This window comes from Myotis myotis, unplaced genomic scaffold (genome assembly GCF_014108235.1).
Source record: "Myotis myotis isolate mMyoMyo1 unplaced genomic scaffold, mMyoMyo1.p scaffold_m19_p_10, whole genome shotgun sequence".
Classification (NCBI taxonomy): Eukaryota; Metazoa; Chordata; class Mammalia; order Chiroptera; family Vespertilionidae; genus Myotis; species Myotis myotis.
Window position 1 is genome coordinate 9,324,052 of NW_023416314.1, and position 22,132 is coordinate 9,346,183.

Sequence of the window (22,132 nt, forward strand, 5' to 3'; positions counted from 1 at the left end):
GTTCCTGACAATCAACCTGTTTTTTTAACTTTGCCTCCACCTCTCTAGTTTTGTATCAGTTTTGTACTAGCCCCATAAAAGAATTTAAAGAGGTTACTTCTATTTTTATTATATGGAAGTATTTATATAAAGTTAAGCTCATCACTTTCTTAGAGGTTTTGTAAGATATTTATCGATCTATGTATGTATGTATGTATGTATGTATTATTTATGTCTGTTAACTTCTTTGCAAGTAGATATAACAAAATATAATCTGTTTAATGTTTATTGATACATTTGGTTTTTTATTTCTTCATGGATTAATTTTTTGATTTATCTTTTCTAGAATTTCATCTATATAATGTATGGCAGACAATTTTATAATTTTACTGTATTTATGTTTATTTGTATTTATGGTTCATTTTTATCTCCTATATTGCGTTTCTACTCATTCTTATTTTTCATACTCAATCTTACTGAATGTCTGCTATTAGTATTTTTTAAAGACCAGCTTTTGCTTTTCTTGATCTGCTCAATTTTTTTTGTTTCATGACATCTCATTGATTTTTGTGTTTCAATATCTATTTTCATTTTCCTATTTCCTTATTGGTTCAGTATTTTCTGACTTCTCAAGTTTAATGCTTAGTTCATTTTTTTCTTTTTTGTTTTTATATGTTTACATGTGTATGTAACTAGTATATGCATATGAAATATTAATATATATGTGCATGTGTTTGTGTTTTTTTCAACTCTGTGGTGATGTGTGAAAATCTTTATATTATTTGATTTTTAATATTATCACACAGCAGAAGAATGAATTCTCTAGAGTATGTGCTTTTGGATCTTTGTGATGTGTCTCATGTTTCTACACAGACAGCCAAGTCCAGAAATATAAATATTATGAATCTTTGTAGCGTAAGTTAAACATTACAACACAAAATTTGGTTAAACCTTACAATTTAAAACTCTTATAGCTTCTGTTTTTCATGGCTTTCAGAGACAATGCAGAACAGTGGTCAATAACTCGGATTCTAGAGAAAGTCAAATTGAGTTCAAATCATGGTGTATACACCTACTAACTGAGTGACATTTGGAAAGTCATTTATACTCTATATACTTTTGCTTTATTATAGGTAGAACAGAGATATTGATAGCAATTACTTTGTAGGGTTGCTGTGATGGTTAAATTGATTTCTTATATATAAAATCCTTTATAGTAATCAAAATTATTAAAATAATATGAATATAGCGTTCATATTATTTTAATATTAAATATTGATATTAACAATTATGTTAATAAATATAGACAGTTATGGTGTTATTTGAAACTGAGAACATCTTATTTTAATTCAGTTTAGCTAAGTACTCAAATATTTCATTAACATTCTATGTGTATATAACAGAAGTAGTACATATCCTCAGTTAGTACTTCTGATAGTCATGGTGCCAAAATTTCTCTATCAATATTCATCTTTCCAGAAATTTTAATATTCTCTCTCCCATTGCTGACACTCCCCATTCTCTTTCTGTTTTTTATCTGAAGATATTTGCATTTCTATACAAATACAGTAAGGTCGTCCCATCTTGAACCAAATGCCAAATTATTTTAGACAATATCCAAGAGCTTCTTAGAGAATAAAATTTTCCTGAGTTTGGAAATATGCAATCATCTGGAAAAAAAACAACAAGAAAGTGAATTAAGTGATAGAAAGACACATGGGAATAATTTCCTAAAATAATAGTTTACTGTTGAAAAATATTATCTGAATCTATGATGTTGGTTAAATATTAAATTAGAAAACTTCTCTGAAGCATACCTGGTTCTAGACCAGGGGTGGGCAAGCTTTTTGACTCGAGAGCCACAATGGGTTCTTAAACTGGACAGAAGAAGGAGTTGCGGCCGTGTTTCCTGACGTTGCCGTGTTAACACTGCTGCTGGTGAAGGAGCAGAGGGGAGAGCAAGAGAACCCTCCGCTCTTTCGGCTCCGCGGGCCGGATAGAACAGCCGAACGGGCCAGATGGTAAGGGTGGATTGAAGGCTTCTGGGAACGGCCATGCCTTTGGGCTGTTCTATCCAGCCCATGGAGCCGAAAGAGCGGAGGGTTCTCTTGCTCTCCCCTCTGCTCCTTCACCAGCAGCAGTGTTAACACGGCAACGTCAGGAAACACGGCCGCAGCTCCTTCTTCTGTCCAATTTAAGAACCCATTGTGGCCCTCGAGTCAAAAAGTTTGCCCACCCCTGGTCTAGACTGTGGGTTTGATGAGTATACAACTGAGGAGCTGACCGATTTACAGCTCTTGTCTTCCATCTAGGCTCCACCCCTTCACCCCCCTGCTGTGGGAAAGCCAGGCCAGCTGTCTTCACTCAGTGAAATGCGGGCACCCTATGAGTCCTAAGCTAGAAAACCCAGTTAGCCTACTCCACTTCATTTCCATTCACCCCCCATTTCAACTGAAATTCTAGTCTCTAGTAAAGACCCAAAGACACAGTTTATGTGTTTTGATTTTTATTTAAGTACAAATGGTTAAATAGGTGTGCCATACGGGTAAAGGTGCTTCTAGAAGTTGGTAAAGAAGGGCAGGATGGCCTGTAATTCCCTGAAGAAGGAAAAAACAAAAACAAAACACAAAATACAGAAGGTGAGGACAGTAATTCCCAGAAGCCTTCAATCCCAGAACCCTTACCATCTTTCCTCTTTCATCCTCTTCCATGTGCTTTTGCCACTTCCTTTGACTTCTGTGACCGTTACAGTATATTCACCAAAAGCACACAGGGTGATCTTTGTAAAATTGAGGTAGTTCTCATTTCTCTGTTCACAAGCACTCAAAGGGTGTCCTATCTCACTCAGGATTAAAACTTTAGAACGTTTACTATGTGATCACCAAAGCCCAGGTGACCAGACTCATCACCATTTTCTGAATTTGTCTCTGCCCCTACCCCCAGCCCACTGCCTTTTGGCAGTTCTTTAAAGATGTTAAGCACAGTTCTGCCTCAGGACATTTGTGCTTGCTAGTCCCAGGGGTGCTGGAACATTGTTCTGCAGAGAATCACAAGGTTCACTACCTGACTCTGCCCACTCTCTGTTCTGACTTATTTTATCACTTCAAAGGAGCCTTTCTTGAATAACTATCCATTATAGTACAGCACCCATCTCTTTCATCTTTTTAACTTCCTTTATTTTTCTTCTTAGCTATTATCACTCTCTGACATATATTTACATGTTTGTGTATTTATAGTCTGTCTCCACTGACTAGGGTATGAGCTTTCTGAAGCAAAAGCTCTCCATTTATTTTGTATATTGGTATATTCCAAAATTCTAGAATAGAACTTGGGATATAGTAAGTGCTTGGTAAATATTAGTCAAACAGCTCAATCCTTAATGTGGTTCTCTTATACTAATTAGGAAATGAAAGATACTCTGATGAAATATCTATGCAATTATTCCACCACAAACCAGGGAATCACAAACCAGAAGTACAAGATGGTGGGTAAAAATTTAAAGTAGTGAGATAAACTTTACTGTAAAATATAATTTTAAGTATGCAGTTGAAAGAGAAATTAACAATACTTATAAGACAGTGTGATATTAAGCTGTTATGAGTGAGTAAATTAATAGCTGGGTCTAAATTCATTGGACCCATTCTAAAATATATTTACCAAAACAGTAAATGTGTGTTAACATGGATGCTTGACAGGGTTTCAGAGAAGTAATTAAGGATCAGAGAGCAGACTCTGACATATACATTGAGAGAACAGTCAGAGAGCCAGAATCTGACTCAAAACAAGAATTGCAGTCCAGGGTATATTTGATACTGTCTTGGTAATAGGAGCTCAAGGTCAGTAATGTGATATCTGCACTTAAAGGACCAATGTCCACCTTCCTTCACAGTTGTCTCTCTGTTTTCTGTGTTTGTTGTTGCTTTTGTTGTTTGTTTTTTTGCTTTTCAGGACCTGAGGCAATGTTTGGAAACTCTGTGTGTGTGTGTGTGTGTGTGTGTGTAGTGAGAGAAATATCAAGTAATAATGGAAGCACTAGTATATTTACGTTTTATTAATTAGTACCCTGTGTCTTTGATTGTTTATTACTTCCTGTCTCAGTTTGGCTTTTCTCCTTGATTGGCTGACTGATTAATTGATTATCGAGATGAGGAGCATCAAGATTCATATAAGTAGAGGAAACCAGTAATATTTAGTCACTAAACTACATCAATAAGCAACATTAATTTGACTACGAAGCAATAGGCTGTCATTAGCCATTGAACCTCACCACCAGTATCACTTTTCCATTTGTTATACCTGTCAACAGCTTCGATACTTACTATTTTCAATTGCCAGGAAAGAGGTAGAAATATCTTGGCATGGAGAGCCGTTCAATGGTGGGCATCTGGGCTCTAACATCTGGCTTTTCGAATGATAGTTGTACCTTTTTAAAAAAATGAGGATCTAGATGAAACATAACTCTTGTCCACTCTCAGAAAACATTTTGCACCATGAGTTAAAATATTCTGGGAATGAAGGGACCAAGCCAATGTATATTCTAACTCCCTGTCACTGTTACCCTACTGTTTAGAAGTAACACCCCATGTCAGAATATACTCTTTATCTCAAAATAAATACCTCATGCCTAACCCAAGGCCTTTCAAAGTTCACTTTCTTTTTCCGCTTCAGATCTACAGATCTTAACTGATCTCCTGGAGTCAATTCATGAGAACTGGCTCTCAAAAATGCTCTACCTTCAACGTCCAAGGTAAATCCTCAATTCAATAAGGCACAAACTCAATTATTGTTTTAAAACCTGAACACAACACTTTCACATCCTGACCAACAAGCTGACCTCTGAACATTTTGTCATGGACTGATAAATGAGATTCTATTGACACCATTGCAATTAGGTAGTTATTAATAATGGAACAGGAGGAAGGGGAAAGGCAAGACGCTTTAGGCCTGTTATTTGGGTAGCTTCACCAGGAAGCTGCAATTCACTGGCCCATCCCTGCAGACCACAGGGGAAGGGACTCAATCAATGGGAGATGAATGCATGCACAAGGAGTTGGGGTTACAAGGGAAAGCGCCTGTCAAACCCGGAGAACAATGGCTTTGGCTAGACTAGGCAGGGCCATTGCAAGCCTGCACCAATTTGGCAATGCGTAAACAAGCAGATAAGAAGCTCACTCTCTTGTGTGGCTCTCTTTGCTCTCATGCTCCTCTGGCTTTGTTCCTGCCCCTGTTGTCTCCATAGCTGCATGGCCCACAGCCATGTGGACCTCACACGCAATGGACTATAACTGGAAACACAAATCAACTAGACTGATGCTCCATTTGACTGTGGAGACATGGAACAGAAACTCTGCACACTGGCTTTGATTTCAGATCTGCTGAAAACAAAATGGTACTTCTTTCTTGGCAGGAAAAAGGGAAATGAGACCTTGGGAACCCAGGGGTATAATTGCACACAAATGAAATTTTCTATAATATATCACCTTCCCATGTGAGCCTCAGAAAACTCTCAGGATATTGCAACACACCCACTCCCACCAGCAAGTGGTGGGGATGAGGACCTCTCCCCACTGATCACACTATTTATAGACTTCTCCTAGCAATGCCCTAATGTACAATGCCTAATTTCTATTCATCCAACAGGACTTAATTTCCAAAGTTCCCATTTACAGCGACCCTAGTGCAAGTTACAATGCAATCTTCTCCCGCTTACTATAGCTGTGTTCCTCTTTGCCCACAGAGTGCTACTGTTCTCTACAGTTTTTAATTTAAAAACAACCATACAACCCTAGCTGGTTTGGCTCAGTGGATAGAGCGTTGGTCTGTGAACTAAAGGATCCTGGATTCAATTTTAGTCAAGGCTGATCCCCAGTGTGGGGCATGCAGGAAGCAGCCAATCAATGATTCTCTCTCATCATTGATGTTTCTATCTCTCTCACCCCTCTCCCTTCCTCTTCGAAATTAATAAAAGTATATTTTAAAAAATAAAAATAAAACTGCCCCATATTCTTAATACCCTAAAGGGAGAAAGGTATTGATATTCATGCATTGATTTATTGAATGAATATTAATTCCTATGTGCCAGCATGCTGAGGTGTTGAGCACATTTCTACCTTCATGAAGCTTGCATTCAAGTGAGTAAGTACAGATTGAAAACAAACAGAATATATGCCAAATGAGTGGTGCTCAGAACCCCGGAGGAAAACAAATTAGGAGGAAGTGGGAATAAGGAATTTCCTAAGGTGGGAAAGGAATTTGGTCTTCTTTTCTGGACCACTCCATTCAAAGAATACCTTCTCCCTTTTTTTTCTTCCAAGTGCCCTATATCCTTTGTGTAATGGAGCCTATCGCAATCTGTAATGACATATGTGTTTGCTGGTCTAATTTTATAGTATCCAGCTCTCTCACAAAAAGGTCCTGAGTGGCCTTATGACACAATATCTCACTTACAGTGGTGTCACAGGATAGCAGTAATTGCCAAGTATGATAACACCCAATTTATATTTATTCAATAAAGTAAGCCATACAAATCAACTCAAAATACTTTCCAATCTTTGACTTAAAAAAAATGTATAGCCCAGTAAAGGCGAACCTATGACACGCGTGTCAGAGGTGACACGTGAACTCATTTTTTTGGTTTATTTTTCTTTGTTAAGTAGCATTTAAATATATAAAATAAATATCAAAAATATAAATCTTTGTTTTACTATGGTTGCAAATATCAAAAAATTTCTATATGTGACATGGCACCAGAGTTAAATTAGGGTTTTTCAAAATGCTGACACACCGAGGTCAAAAGGTTCTCCATCACTGGTATAGCCCATAACAAATAAGCTTACAGGTTATATTATTTTGTTCTATTTTGATCTTGTGCAATTTTGCATTGACATCTTCTTCTGCTAAATCAGATGTCAACCCCTGGATAATGGAAACCAGGTACTGCTCTACTTTTGTTTGCCTGACAAAGCCTGTCATTGTCATTTGAAATAAGAATAATAGTAAAGGTCTTCCAGCACATGCACACACACACACACACACACACACACACACATGATTAGAAAAGGAAGATAAAAAAGTTTACCTTCTGAAATACTTCCTGGAGGTGACAGCACCAAGAATACATTTGGAAGCATTTGATTAGTTTTGTGATGAAGAGAGAACCTTTACTAGGGTCTCTCCAGGACATGTTATCTGTGAAGATAAGGAGTGGTCAGCTTAGGGCTGTGCCCTTGAATGTTTTTTGTTTTTATTTTTCTCAAAGGTTTTTTATTTTATTTTATTTTTTTATGTAGCTTTTGTGTTTCTTAAGCATAGCTTTGGAATTAACTTGACATGTTTAGGGGAAACACTTACATCTCTACATTAACTAATTTTCCAAAAAGACAAGAAAAAAAGTAAAAAAACTGGAAGAGATTTAACTAAAGGGATAACTCACCAGAATTTCATAATGATTTTATTATACTCTTGGAACTGACTCTTACTATGTGCTTCATGTTCATTCTCTTGGTTTTGAAAAGAGGCTTGAGAGATAACTGCAATTACCCCATTTTACAGAGGAAAGAATGGACACTCAGAGGATTAAAGAATTTCCCCACACTTATACAGTAAGCAACAACAAATGGCTCCCTGATTTCCAGGTGGTTTACAGAGTGTATAGCATTCTGTCTTTCACAATATTATAAGCGAAGTGGGTGAACAAATCCAAAGGAGATTGTGGTCATGGTTTCACTGGTGTATATTATATCCCAACTCACTATGTTGCATATATTAAGTATATACAGCATTTTGTATGACAAATAAACCTCCATGAGCCTTGACTTGTGTGGCTCAGTTAGAGCGTGGTCTCCACACTGGAGGGTCTCGGGTTCCATTCTTGGTCAAGGGCACATACCTGGGTTTCAGGTCAGATACTTGGCCCCTAGTAAGGGGGCATGTGGGAGGCAACCAATTGATGTGTCTCTGTCACATGGATGATTCTCTCTCTCCCTTTCCTTTCCCTGCCGCCCCCCCCCCCTTTCCACTGTCTCTAAAATTAATGGAAAAAATATGTTCACTCCTTGGGTGAGGAAAAAAAAATACGTCCATGAAATGGTAACAAATAGAAAAGACTTAAAACAAAACTTTGCAAAGTAGAAGCATTCAAATGTTAGAGCTTCTTAAGATGACTACCTAGAGGTTAAGAACTAAACACTGATCCCTATTATTAGGACCAACCACGAAGCCCCAGGGTACAATTTTCTTCCTCTTTTAAAGGATCTCCTTGTCCTGCTGAGCCTTGCAATGGCTCCCTCTAAAAAGCATCAAATGAGAACCATGGAGAAAAGGAGTTGGTGTTGATAATTTAAGAATGGCAGCCAGTGTCTGGATCCACTAAAATTCTATTCAAAATGTTAAACAGATTTTATAGAAAATGGAATCAAAAATTTTTTTTTAAATGGTGTATGAGGAATGGGTTTCCTTGTATTAGGTTGTTTTAGTATGCGGTATACCTTTGACTGTAAAGTGCAGCACTTAGAATAAAAGTACAGTTTTAAAAAGTGGAAAACATAGAATCTCTGTTTCCATAGAATAGGTCACATAATTGTAAATTGTTTTGACAGCCCACAAAATGTGTCTTATGTCACTGCTGCAGGGAGCCCATCTCAATATTCTAGAATCATTCTGAGGTGGCCTTAGGCACACAACCCTTGTCTGTAACTGAAAGACCTACGTGGGGTTGAGGAGAAGAAAGCAATGAAGTCCTTCTCCACGTGAGCTTTGTAAACGGCATCCTCTTCCAGGTTCCCAGGTGACTGTGAAGTGCTGTCTGTCACAGCTGCTGGAGAGTCACTAACCCACAATTCTCCGCGATTTTCTGTGGAGACATTAACATTGTGCAAACTGTGTGCCTCTATCAGTATGACTGTCACTCTTGTCTACCTCATTCTTTTTAAATGTTTCCCAGCAATTTCGTACACACACACACACACACACACACACACACACACACACACACGCACACACTAAACTGTTGCCCCACACACATACCTTGGCCTCTCTCTAGTTTCTTTGAACAACATGCCAATTAATAGTGGCAGCATCTTACCAGCAAGTAGTGATGGCATCAGCAAACTGGAAGAACCCCTTTCCTAAGAAGAGCAAAGGATTCAAATCTTATCTGCATAATTTCAGAGCCTAGTTACCATTTTGCAGCTAGGCTATTTCTGCTTTTTCTTCAAAACACTGCTCCAAAACGCTAAGAAGCAATTGGAAGTCAAAAAAAGCAAAGGAAATATTGACAGCAATTTGAAGTGCCCACATCAACCTAATCAATTCCCTTTAAATAATGCTTGAGGAGAAAAGGGTGCTTCTACTATAGAACAGCTCCAATTTGGATGAAATTCTTCTCAAGGCAAAGAATGTCAAAATGCCTGTAAGACATTTCCAAGTGAAGCTGTCATTAAAATAATCTTATTCTAAGGTTTAGATATTGGTGTCCTACTTTGATTAAGGTAGTCTGAAGATCTCCTTCACAATTTACCTTGGATTAAATCAAATAGATATTTCTTAGCTGAAAAGACAATCTCTCATGATACCAAATTCTCTTGGCATTTCCCAAGAATTCAATTCACTTTATTTGCACTGAATGGGGTCTAGGATTGTTTCCCCTAAAAGCAAAAAACACATCACAATCCATTGCAAACACTTCATGCCCTTTGGATTTTCCATATCAGAACTCACCACCTCTGCAGGCCTGGACAATGATGACCTTAGGTTTGTCCTTGAGACTGGGGCAGTTGCGATTGTTGAATATCCGAAAGATGCTGTCATAAGGTAGCACATCTGGGTTTTCCTCGCTGTGCTGAGTCCCACAGAGTCTATCCAGGAGGCCATGGGACATGAACACCAGGAATGTACTATCTGAGGTCCTGTGCTCTGGGCGGGCAGCAAATTCCACCAGCACTTTCTCCATCTCCTGAAAAAGACCACGGAATCTTACTCTACAGGACAAGCACTAACACCAATCTGACCCCCTGTTTATGGTGAGCAGTATAAGAAACACCTGTCATGTTCCAGTCACTGTGCCTTCAGATAGTGGTTGCCCAGTGATAGGTTTCTTTTTCTTCTGACCATGGAGCTGGGGGTTCAAGGACCTGCTCTTGCTAACTTTATATGAGCTATCCTCTTGATGTATTTTACATTTGTTTATTTTCACTTACATATTTTTCTTTCTATCTCTTTTACCTGATTACCTAATAAAAGCCCTACATCATAAATGTATCATAACATTTTTCTTCAACAATCCTTCCCATTCCCATTGTGCTTAGAATGCAATCACACTTCTGACATATGTGTTCTCCCTCCTGTCATCCTTCCTAGACTCTCCTTACACTGGTCTTTTTGTATATTTCATGTGCCTGTTTCATATGTAGTTCAGACTCTTCGTGGTAGTCATCCCTCTTGGACTGGGTTGCATTCACATATTCCCAGACCTTTCTTACTGGTCGTCACCTGTCAGGTCCTTTACTGTCTCCTGTCAAGGCTTTTCCTGACCGTTCCATCCAAGCGATTACTCCCCACTCCCCAATTCTCTCATATGTTCTCTTTTTGTTTTTTTCACTTACTTTTAACTTTATTTTCACTCTTACAGAGAGACACGAGACACATCAAATCTCTGAAATTTTCTGCTTTTCTTTTCATATGATTGCCCTCCACCAGTAAACCTAAATCAATTCGAACTTGGAACGTCCTGTCTCATTCACAGACCTACTCCCAATGCCGAAAATAGGCCCTGGGACCAAGTCAGGATTCGGTATTTATATGGTGACTACATGCCTTTTAAACTTTCATCATGTTAGAATTTCTGGTAATGTTGGGCCTGAATCCCATTCACCTCACTTTGGAACTGAGAATTATGTGGGTATACATGCCAGTCACTTTCTGTCTAGTTTTATGGAATTGAGGATATTTGGAGTCCAAAGAGACATAGATTTCCCCTATCTAATAATTTCATTTTACAAACACACATACTCACATGCAGGTCCTCACACAGAGAAATATGTGGTTAAAGCATTTGGCTATCATTATAAAGTTAGTTTGTTAGTAGGAGGGTGTGTGGGGTGGGTGAGGAGCCCTTACCTTGACTGTGAGGTTCTCTTCCACAATCACACTGTAGTCGAGGCCCACAAGCAACTCTTTCATCCCTGTGATGTCAAGGTCAGCCCCCTGCCTGGGCTGAAGGTGATCAAACTCTCTATTGCATATAATGAGAGCCAGGCGAGTGCGGTCTGTTCTCTCCTTTATTGGATAGATCTGCAGGAAATGGATATGCAGTGAGTTTGACTTACTGAAATCTCTTTTAAACCTTCATGTACTAATCTCTGTTGCTTTGTTACAGGATCATGGATCTTCTCTCTCCCCTCTCCTGTACCAGAGACCCTGCCATTTTCTTTGTAATGGATTGAACTGACAGAATAAATAAGTGAGAACTGAAAGTGATTTAGAACTTTCAGATTATATAAAAATAAAAATAGACTGAAAAATAAAAGAATGTAATTTATTTTCCAAGTGCCCAGAAGTGGACCTAGAAACAGCGGTTCTCAACCTGTGGGTCACGAAAATGAAAATATATCCTACATATCAGATATTTACATTACAATTCATAACAGTAGCAAAGTTACAGTTATGAAGTAGCAATGAAAATAATTTTATGGTTCTGGGTCACCACAACATGAGGAACTGTATTAAAGGTTAACAGCATTAAGATGGTTGGGAACCACTGATAGAACATATTTTGGATGCTTAATCAAGAATCTTAAAAGACTAGGACAATTCCTACCATAACTTTCTCCTCTCTCTTCTCTACCCTAACAAACCATTCTCAGTTTTCAAGGTTCAGATCAAATTTCATAAAAACCAGGAGAATTTTCTATTGGCTCCAGATAAAAATAAATACATCAGAGATGCTTTGCCTTTGGTAACGTCATTATTTCAGTATTATTTTTAACACATCAAGATAAAATTGGTTTCATGCTTTAATTGTATTTTAGGTCATGTTTTTTTGGTTGTTTTTTTTTTTGTTGTTGTTGTTGTTTTTTAATACATTTTGTCTATTTTTTTTTTACCACAATTTTTTTTTTAATATATTTTATTGATTTTTTACAGAGAGGGAGAGAGATAGAGAGTTAGAAACATCGATGAGAGAGAAACATCGATCAGCTGCCTCCTGCACATCTCCGACTGGGGATGTGCCCGCAACCCAGGTACATGCCCTTGACCGGAATCAAACCTGGGACCTTTCAGTCCGCAAGCTGACGCTCTATCCACTGAGCCAAACTGGTTTCGGCTTAGGTCATGTTTTTTGTCTAGGCTTTTCAACTACAGTGAGGCCTTGACTTACGATTGTCCCGACTAACGAGTTTTTTTGAGATATGAGAAGTCTCTCGGCCAATTTTTTGCTTTGAGTTGCAAGCTCAAAAATATTCGGGTTACGAGCCAGCTTCAGATACCCCACCGCTAGTTGGCGCAGCGAACATCACAGTGATTTGACATACAAGTAATTTGAGTTATGAGCTCCATCACGGAATGAATTAAACTCATAAGTCAAGGCCCCACTGTAGTATGAAAATAATTACTAAAAATTTTGATCTATAGCTACAGCTTAATTGTAATAAGTCTCAAATAGATAGAACAAATAAATGAAGAAATCTTTATTTTATCACTAGAAGCCTGGTGCACAAAATTTGTGCACGTGGTGGGGGGGAGCGGCGGGGAGGGTATGCCCCTCAGCCCAGCCTGCACACTCTCCAATCTGGGACCCCTCAAGGGATGTCCAACTGCCCTGTGTGGGATCGGGCCTAAATGGGCAGTCAGACATCCCTCTCACAATTCAGGACTGCTGGCTCCCAACCGCTCGCCTGACTGCTTGCCTGACTGCCCCTAACTGCTTCTGCCTGCCATTCTGATCAGCCCCTAACCACTCCCCTGCCAGCCTGATTGACACCTAACTGCTCCCCTGCAGGCCCAATTGCCCCCAACTGCCCTTCCCTGATGGCCTGGTCCTCTCTTGGTGCCCTCCCATACAGGCCTGGTTGCCACCAACTGCCCTCTCCTACAGGCCTGGTCCTCCCAACTGCCCTCCCCCTGCAGATCTGGTCCCCCCCAACTACCCTTCCCTGAAGGTTTGGTTCCCCCCAACTGCCCTCCCCTGCTGGCCTGATTGCCCCCAACTGCCCTACCCCTGCTAGCCTTGTCCCCCCCCAACTGCCCTCCCCTGCTGGCCTGGTCCTCCCCAACTTCCCTCCCCTGCAGGCCTGGTACCCCCCAACTGCCCTCCCTTACAGGCCTGGTCCCCCCAGCTGCCCTCCCCTGATGGCCTGGTTGCTCCCAACTGCCCTCCCCTCCTGGCCTGGTCTCCCATAACTGCCCTCTCCTTCCGGGCATCTTGTGTCCACATGGGGGCTGCCATCTTCTGTGTTGGAGTGATGGTCAATTTGCATATCACTCTTTTATTAGATGGGATGGGGTTGAAAGAAAATTGAAATTTGTGTGAGGTTATATGAGTTCCTCCTTGCTCAAAGCATCTATGAAAAAGTTTACCACTGTCCCCACCTTACCAGTCTGCAATTAGTGCTTTAGGAAATTGAGTATTATTGAAAGCAATTGTTTCTCTCTCTTTCTCTATTTTATGGATAGAACACAGTACCTCTCCCGCTCTTTCTTTACAAACTTTCAGGAAATCTTCAGGAGGACAAAGCTTGAGGGTATCTGTAGTGTCTGCTGACTCAACTGGCCCAGTCACTTCTGCAGGATCTATCACATGACATCACATGATGTAAATGTTAATATCTGCATCTGTTACCCATGATCACCTAAGACATACTGACAGAAAAGATAAATCATGAGAAGTTCTGTAAACACTTTTAAACGTAGGAATTTTCCTTGAATCTAACCTCTAATATGGAGAAATATATTGTAACTGGGAAAGAAGGGGGAAATTCTTGGTAGCAGATCCACCCAAAAATGTGATACTAGATTATGATTATTAAGAGGAAAACACCTTCCTTGAAGACTTGGGTCAAATTTGACCTTTTTATATTTAGCTAAAACAGCTTGAGTCTTGCTATTTTTTACTGTAGAGCACTCCATCATCTAGATGTACAATCTTGCCACTGAGCAAGAGTATATTCAATAAATATTTATTAGAGTGCTATTCATTAGAAACATAATTAAGTCACACATGCAGTTGAATTTTTTTAATGTTCACATTAAAAAAGGAAAAGCAGATTAAATTAATTTTAATAATATTTTATTTAATATAATATATTCAAACTATTATCATTTTAACATGTGTTGCTAGCCACAATTCAAGCACTCTATACTCACAATGTAGCTGGTAGCTATTGTTAGGTTCGATGGCTCAGGAGGCGGCGTAAGAAATAAAGAGTTGAGTGAATCAGAAAAGAAAAGGAAAGGAAAGGTTTATTGCGTCCCCGGGAGATCCACGTACCCCAAAGTCTGGGCACGTGGATTCATGCCAACAGGGAGGGGGCCCCTTTTTTTATACTGCGGTTGGGTGAGGGGCGGGGACATGAGCTGAGGTATTCAGCCGAGGAAGTTTCCGTTGCAGGGGGTCAGCAGATGTATTCAGGAAGGAGTCAGTATCTGTGTGGGGGTCCTGATGATTCAGGGAGAAGCCAGTGTCTGTGCTGGCACGCTGATCTGTTAGAAATGCCAGAGAGGGTCCATTATCTCATTACACTTCTGCATGTATCCAATACTGGGCTCTCTCCGACCTAACAGCTATCATATTGGACTAGACTCCCAGTGCACAAATATGTGCACAGGCGGGGTCTGGATGGACTGCCCTGATCAAGGCCAATTAGAATGGCCAGCTGGCGGGGAGGAGCCATGGGCAGTAGGAGGGCCTGACCCGCCACCTGGTGGAACTCCCAATTGAAGCACATTTTGCATATTAGCCTTTTATTATATAGGATGTTAGAACATCTCAAGTCTGCTCCTAATTTATACAGAACACAGACACAGACACACACTAAGCACCTAAAAGAATCCTCAATCCTGTAACATCCAGGTATTATTTCTTCAGGGACCTCAGCCTGAATTCTCAACTTGTCCAGAGGAGATAGGTTTCTAGAATTCCTTGAAAAGCTGTGGAGGTAGCTATGTCAAGGAGAAATGCTAGCTAGCCACCAGAGTACTGATTCCAGAGCCAGGGGGGACAACATTTTGCTTGGAGATTCTAACATACACTTGACGTCCTTGCCTCCAAAGTTCTGATGAACTGACACTAAATTTTCAACCCATGTTTTAAAATGTGAGGGAATAACTCCTTCCTTTTGAAGAAGCTTGTTTCTGACTCATCCTGACCCAGTCCTTACAGAAACTTAACTATATTTGTCACAGCTTGGCATCACTTGACAAATTTTGCAAGAGACTGGGAAAGTCCAGCACCCCTCCTTTCTGAGAAGGAGTAAGAATTCATAAACAATAGAAGAGAGGTTTGCTAAGATCTAATTAACAAGGTTTTTGTCCAGAAAGTGAAAGAATAAAAGAATGTTACAAACTGCACAGGCCCAGCTGCCAGGCCTAGCTGCCTGTTTTATCTCAACTCCCTAGGCTTCCCCCACTAGAGATAGGAACAGAGAGAATGACGCCCTCCCTAAGGCTGTTTCAGGAGATAGCCCCAACAAAGGGCAGGCTGAGTAAACCGGGCTTCAATCAACCTTGAGATAAACAGGTTGTGAAAACACCAGGCAAGAATGCCCTATCAAGACACTAACCAGACCCCTTTGAAATCTCTTTGTTCTCCTCTCACCCTCCTGCATGCCACCCCCCTCCCTGATGTGTGATTTTGGCATATAAATAGCTGAAAGACCGCTTGCTGGGGGCCCAACTCCTCTACTCCTGCGTGAGTACGGGTTGAGCCCCAGTGCGCGCTGGAATAAAGCCTCATGCCGTTTGCATCAAGTGACGTCTCCTGTGGTTGATTGGGGTCGCCGTTGGTCGGTGGGACAGAGCGAGGGTCCCCCTGCGGGGTCCTCACATTTGGGGGCTCGTCCTGGATCAGACAGCCACCCCTCATCCGCGGAGCCGACCTTGGAGGTAAGGAGGGCCCCGAGTTGTTTGTCTTTGTCTTGTGTTTGTCAAGCGGTCTGGATTTGAGTGCGCGCTTTCGTTTTCAGTTTGGCAGCCGTTCGGCAACTCGTGAGAGTGGCCGAACAGTGGTCGGTAGACGTGCCTGGAGGACCACAGGTTGCAGCCCTGGGGGACGCCCCAAGGGTGGTGGAGAGCCAGGGACGCCTGGTAGTCTCCTTTAGTAAGGGCGCTGATGGGCTTCAGCTGTTGGATCAGAGATTGTCAGGATCACGCCCGTCTGATTCCGCTACATGTTTGTGGCAGACGAGGAGGGGGAAGTGGGTCCTCGTGTCTGCAACTTCTGTGTTATTTGTGTTTTTGGTGACATACGAACTGACTATGGGACAGACTCAGTTTTTCTTCCACGGGGTTGGAAGGCTGTTCTTAGGTGTCTTTGTTTGTTTGTTTGGTGTCTGTGTTCTTTTGTTTGATTTTGTGGACTCACTGGACGGATGCTATGGGACAGACTCAAACTACTCCTTTAAGCATTATGGTCGTTTTAAAGTCAAGGGCTGGGTCAAACCTGCTTGCCAGCCTCAGGTGTGGTTTTCCAGAACTGCTGAGAACTTGGGACCTTGAAGCTTACTGAATTCAAATGATAAAAAAACTTATGTCTTGCATTTTTGAAGGTTATTCTTAAAAATGTTACTGATTGAGAAAAACTGTGTGTTGTGGTGGCTAAATGCCTTTGCTGAATGAATGTCTGGTGAAAGTGTGCGAGTGTGGAGGAAGGGGGCCTGCCCTCTCCTCTCCTTTGTGTGGCTCCACAACTTTGGTCAGGTGGGTACCTGAGTGAAAATCTGTGAAAACAGGTCACCCCTCCCTTGTCTGTCTCTCGTCACCGATCATCATGAGGTCGGGACAAAGTAAACCTGCTGTTCTTAATTACATGTTGAAAAAAATTTTTTTTAAGGAATACAATAGAGATTGTAAAATTAAAATGAATGCTAAAGCACTGAGGAAGCATGAGTGAACAGCTGTTTGTTTGTGTGGAACTAGCCAATTTGCTACCAAGAGGGGGGACTGGATGCAGTCTTAACTCCTCCGGTAGGTTCTCACCAAAACATTGGTCAAGAATTCTGTTCTGGGACATGGGTGCCAGGAGTGCCCCCACGCCCGTCTGGGGAGTTGGGCATTGTTTTGTTTATCTGCTCAGCTTCAGTCTGGGCTAGTCTACTGAGAGCGTGAATACGAGTGTTTATCTATTTTGGCTGCTCATTACTAGTCTGTGTAAAGTGAAAGTTACTTTGATTTATTTTGCATTTCTGTTAATTCATCTGGCTGAACGTTTGGACTGGACCCGCGGTGGGCTGCAAGAATCTCTAGCAGTTCTCAGAGTCTTTTGCTCGCCACTACAGAAGGAATCAGCCCACTTAGTCAATATAAATTTCTGTCTATCAGTTGCTCTTTGCTCTTACCTGGGTTGTAAATCGCTGTAATTCCAAGATTGCTTAGTTCTGAGATTGCTTATAAAAGAGTAAAAGAAAAAAAAAATCTGTGAGGAAAAGCAGCCTGGGCTGAGAGAAGTGGGGGGGTTGGCAGTTATGCTGCTGGCTGCAAACCTAACAGGTCTTATCAATGAACTTCAAGGTTACAAAAAGTAACTGTAAGCACAGTCTTTCTCTGCCCTGGTTTATTCTTTTAACCCCTCCAATGCTGAATCAGACCGATACCTGTTCTTAGTTTTATCACAAAAGGTCTAGATATATCTTAAGAGTAAAAGTACATTTAAAATATGTTCATAAATATTAATCTAAAATTGCCGAATGTTCACCTTTGGTAATCATTAAAGGATTAAGGTTTCTAAGAATAAAATAAAACAACAACTGAACTCCCGCTAGAAAAGCAGAGGAGGAACAAAGCTAGAATCCACAGCCCCCCTGGTGATTTAGAACTGTTTGCCAGGTAGACTCAGCCCCTGAGAGCCAGGTCAAAGAAAGGGGGGGCTGAATGCCTGAGCTGCCCGCAAGGCCCGGAAGCCCCTGGTGGAGAAGAGGCATGTGCACAGTCAAGGAGAGCCTACAGGAGCTGCAGCAGCTGCTGGCAGGCACCTGCGGGGCAGAGCTTGTGGGCGTGAGCAGCTGCAGGCAGAAGCCAGTGAGCGCTTCGCTGCCGGCTACTTCCAGTGAACCCCTGCTTGAGTCCATACCACTGCAAAAGGGCAGCGGCTTTCCGGGATTTGCTGGGGGACACTCTGGCTGGGCCCCTGGGAGACCCTAGGCTGGGAGAGGAGGGGTTAATATCTCCTTCCAGTGCGCTCCCTTGAAAGAGGCCTGGTTGCTGCTCTGCCACAAAGGGAACTGATAAAAAGGCAAAAAGCAGGGCCCTAAGGGTTAACAAAAAAAGGCACTCTCCCTGGACCTGGGAGCTATCAGGACTTTGAAAGTCTCCAAGAGAGGAGGAGGAGTCTGACTCAGACTGGCCGAAACCTCGTTGGGTTAGAAAAACCGGAGGCTGCATATTGAACTTATAGGCTGCAGGTTGCTGGGCAGATGTCCGAGCCCAGTTGTGTAGAGGTTAGCTGCCTCTGTGCAGCAAACAACCTTCTCCTGTGCCAGAATACATTTTAAGAAAATAGAATGCATAATAGACCAGTAAGCTGGGACAAGTAAAATAGGGAAACTGAGCAGAAACCACTTTTGCCCCAGATGACTCAGCACAGCCTTGCCTAGGTGAAGAGACCTCTCCAATGATCCTGTCCTTAGCAGTGCCGAGAGAGAAAGAATGAAGACTTTATACCCCCCAGCCAAAGGCCCCCACATCTGTTCTTGTCAGGCCCCCATCAGGGGACTTGGGCAGTGTTCCTGTTATCTGCCAAAATTCCCAAGACTGTAAAAGTACTTGTTCACTGAAAAGGTGTAAATATGGATGTTTATTTGATGTTTATATGTCTACTTAGGTGTAATTATTTGTAGATAAATAAAACCTCTGGATAATTTTCTGGTGATTCTGGAGCAGCCTATTCAGTCTTGACAGAGCCAATGGGACCAGTAACATCTAAGAAGACACCAGTTCTAAGAGCCACCGGACAAACTGCCTTTTTCCTTGGACATCAAAGAGGACTGTGGACCTCAGAAAGAACACGGTAACTCATTGGGAGATGTGCAGGAGGCGGCTGATTGATGTCTCTCTCTCATCAATGTTTCTAACTCTCTAACTCTCTCCCTTCCTCTCTGTAAAAAATCAATAAAATATATTAAAAAAAAAGAGTCTATATTTAAAATCCTTGCTTTTCTCTCAGCATTGAATTTATTCTTTGAATGCCTCACCATCATTGACATATTTTATTCCTCCTGGAGAGCAAACTTTTAGAGAGAAATTATATAAAACTATTCAATGCCAGAACTTAAATCTTCATGTCAGATATCTATAAAAGTTTCTAGGGATCCTTAGACTTAAGTAACTAGCTGACTAACTAACTAACTAAGTAAACTGCCTTGCGAGGGGGACTAGAAAATGTGGTATAAAGTTTACCAGACTGGTCTCATAAACTTCAACAACTGAGCTACCATATACTAGGGATGTGAAGTGAGTTTTAATTCAGAAAAGGACTCTGAGGTAAAAGGAATAAGAATAAAGAGTAAAAAGACAGGGGATATACAGTAGTGCCACTGACTTAGAAATGGGGCCCTGAAGCCAGAGGAAAAGAAGTTATCTGCAAACTAACATGACCACTGAAGAAATTCTATGTGGGTGCAAAGACAGGGGGCCTGAGTGGACTTAAGTCCAAGCTATAGACCTTACCTGAGGGCAGCCCCCTCTTCTCTGCAAGGTGGGAGTAGTTTTCAGTGTAGCTTTTGATTTCTGTGGCATATTCTTTTTGTAGTTTCTCCAACTTCTCCTCAAGCAATCTTCGCTCTAATCGGTCTTTCCACAAGGCTATAGGGCCCCAGTTAATTGGTTTGATAAAAATCTTCCCCGTCTCTGTCAGGACTCTGTCTGTTTGAAGCACAAGGATTCCTCAAGTCACTAAACAGCCTCATTTTCCTCTCAAGTCAGCAACAGCCTCCTTTACATTTAATCCATAAAAAGTCCCTCTCCACGCAGTTCAGTCATCCTGAGCTACCCACATCCCTCACTCTTCCCTCAGTGTTACCCAGGGTGCTCACTGAGAGCCTGAAGTCCCAGATGCCTCCTGTTTATTCAACTCTGCATAATAAAAGAAGGAAACAGTGATGGCTTATTTCCCTTGGGGACAGCAGCTGGGTACCCATCTCATGGGGATCCTGCACCCTTTGGCAGATTAATTCAGTTAAGCCTTTAAGGCCCCTTCTCTCCATCCCTTCCTCCTCCCTCCTCTTTCTTCCCTCTCCCTCAGTTCTCTTCACCCAGTTTACCTAAACATTCACAGAACCTAATTATGGCTTTCCCAAAAGCCAGCCACTTTCAAAAATTTTCCCCAGGACCTATCCTTCTAGAAAGTAAACAAACAAACAAATAAAACTGAAGAAGAACAATTAAAAAAAACCCAAAAAAACAACTCACCGACCATGGCTTTTCTCTCTTAGTCTTTGCTTGCAATTTGAAACTGAAAGCATGTGCTCCCTCCTTTTCAGCAGGGCCTGTAAACAGAAATACCAACTGCTTACTCATATGCATGCCTTTCCTTTTTTACCAAAGTCATAATCTTATTGCATAACTTCAGAGTGCATCAGGGTGTATATCCTTGGAAAATTTCCTTCACCAGCACTGGATGAGGCTGGGGTAGGAAGGGAGTGCAGCCTAGAGGATAAGAAAGTGAAGAGACAGTATGCATTTCCTTAAACTCACACACTAAAGAATCTCTCATTCATTAGGGAGTGTGATCAGGAAAGCAACTCATCCTTTGGTGTCTTAATCCATTCACGCTACTGTAACAAAATGCCACAGACTGGGTGGCTTATCAACAAGAGGACTTTATTTCTCCCAGTTCTGCATCTGGAAGTGCAAAACCAGGTGCCAGCATGGTTGGCTTGTGGCTAAAGCTCCTTTCTCTGTTGCAGACTGCTGACTTCTCACCATGACCTCACCTGGCAGAAAGGGTAAGCTAGCTCTTTGGAATCTTTTTAAAGGGCATAAATCCATTCATGAGGCTTTTGCCCTCATGATCAATTCAACTGCTCAGTACCTCAAATCCTGATATTGTCACCGTGTGCCTTAGTTTTCAACATCTGTGTATTGGAGGGACACATACTTTCAATGAATAGCATTTGGAGAAGTTGAACCATTGTGATCCACGTCTCCGTCCTACCGGTCTGCTATGTCCTAGGAGCCATGTGTCTCTGAGAAGCAGCTCTGCTGTTAGGAGTGAAAACATTTTTCACCAGAATCAAATATTTTCTTATCTAACACTTCCTTTTCAGATGATTCTGTTTTGTGGGTTACTGTAGAGACTAATGACTCAGATTCTGGACTCAGATGTATGAAAGCATTTTAACCTTCCTTTCTTGGGCAAGGTATTGAATTTTCCCATGCTTTTGGTTCCTCCATTGGTAAAATAAGTAATAGCACATACCTACACACCTTTGAACATTAAGTGAATAAAATGTGGAAATTGCATAGCACATCGTGAGCACACAATGTTATTATTTGTTATTAATATTGTTTTTAATTTAAATATTTCTAAATTAAATAGCCAAGCTTAGTTATTTGCAGGTTTTCAAGTTAAATTTCTCTCCTGTGAGAATCCTCCTGCATCTCATTCATTCAGTCACTTAGCAAACATATCTGGATGACATACTCCCTGTTAGACACTGTTCTAGGCACCAGGGGTTCAGTCAACACAGCCAATGGTCCCTTTCCTCATGACTTCACATTCAAGGTGAGAAGACAAACATGAAACTAATATGTGACTAAGATAGTGTGAGTGTGTGGTAAGTGCTAAGGAGAAATTAATTAAGAAAGCGATAGGTGAAATATGGAGGATGTTATATTAAGACATAGGAGCACAGGAAGGCTTAAGAAGTTACTGCTCTTTGTAAGCACGTGTTTAATTGCTCATCCCATAATAAACTCATCATAAACAATTTATTTTATAGATATG

At 41.1% G+C, this 22,132-nt stretch overlaps 1 protein-coding gene across 5 annotated transcripts; it reads right to left on the reverse strand.

Moving 5' to 3' along the window:
- Positions 1-411: 411 nt before the first annotated feature.
- LOC118664387 (caspase-13-like) lies at positions 412-20,718 on the reverse strand. Of its 5 annotated transcripts, none has more exons than XM_036324432.1 (10): positions 20,596-20,718; positions 19,855-20,049; positions 17,529-17,576; positions 13,661-13,767; positions 11,095-11,268; positions 9,697-9,931; positions 8,687-8,830; positions 7,058-7,167; positions 4,299-4,402; positions 412-1,649 (listed from the first exon to the last, which is right to left on the reverse strand). In XM_036324432.1, the coding sequence occupies exons 1-9, from the start codon at positions 20,600-20,602 to the stop codon at positions 4,304-4,306; spliced, it is 1,119 nt and encodes a 372-aa protein (XP_036180325.1). In that variant the 5' UTR covers positions 20,603-20,718; the 3' UTR covers positions 412-1,649; positions 4,299-4,303. The 5 variants fall into 5 exon arrangements, 3 of the variants coding, with proteins under 3 accessions (XP_036180325.1, XP_036180323.1, XP_036180326.1); XM_036324430.1 differs by lacking the exon at positions 412-1,649 and adding an exon at positions 2,469-2,576; XR_004970311.1 differs by lacking the exon at positions 7,058-7,167.
- Between the last annotated feature and the right edge of the window lie 1,414 nt (positions 20,719-22,132).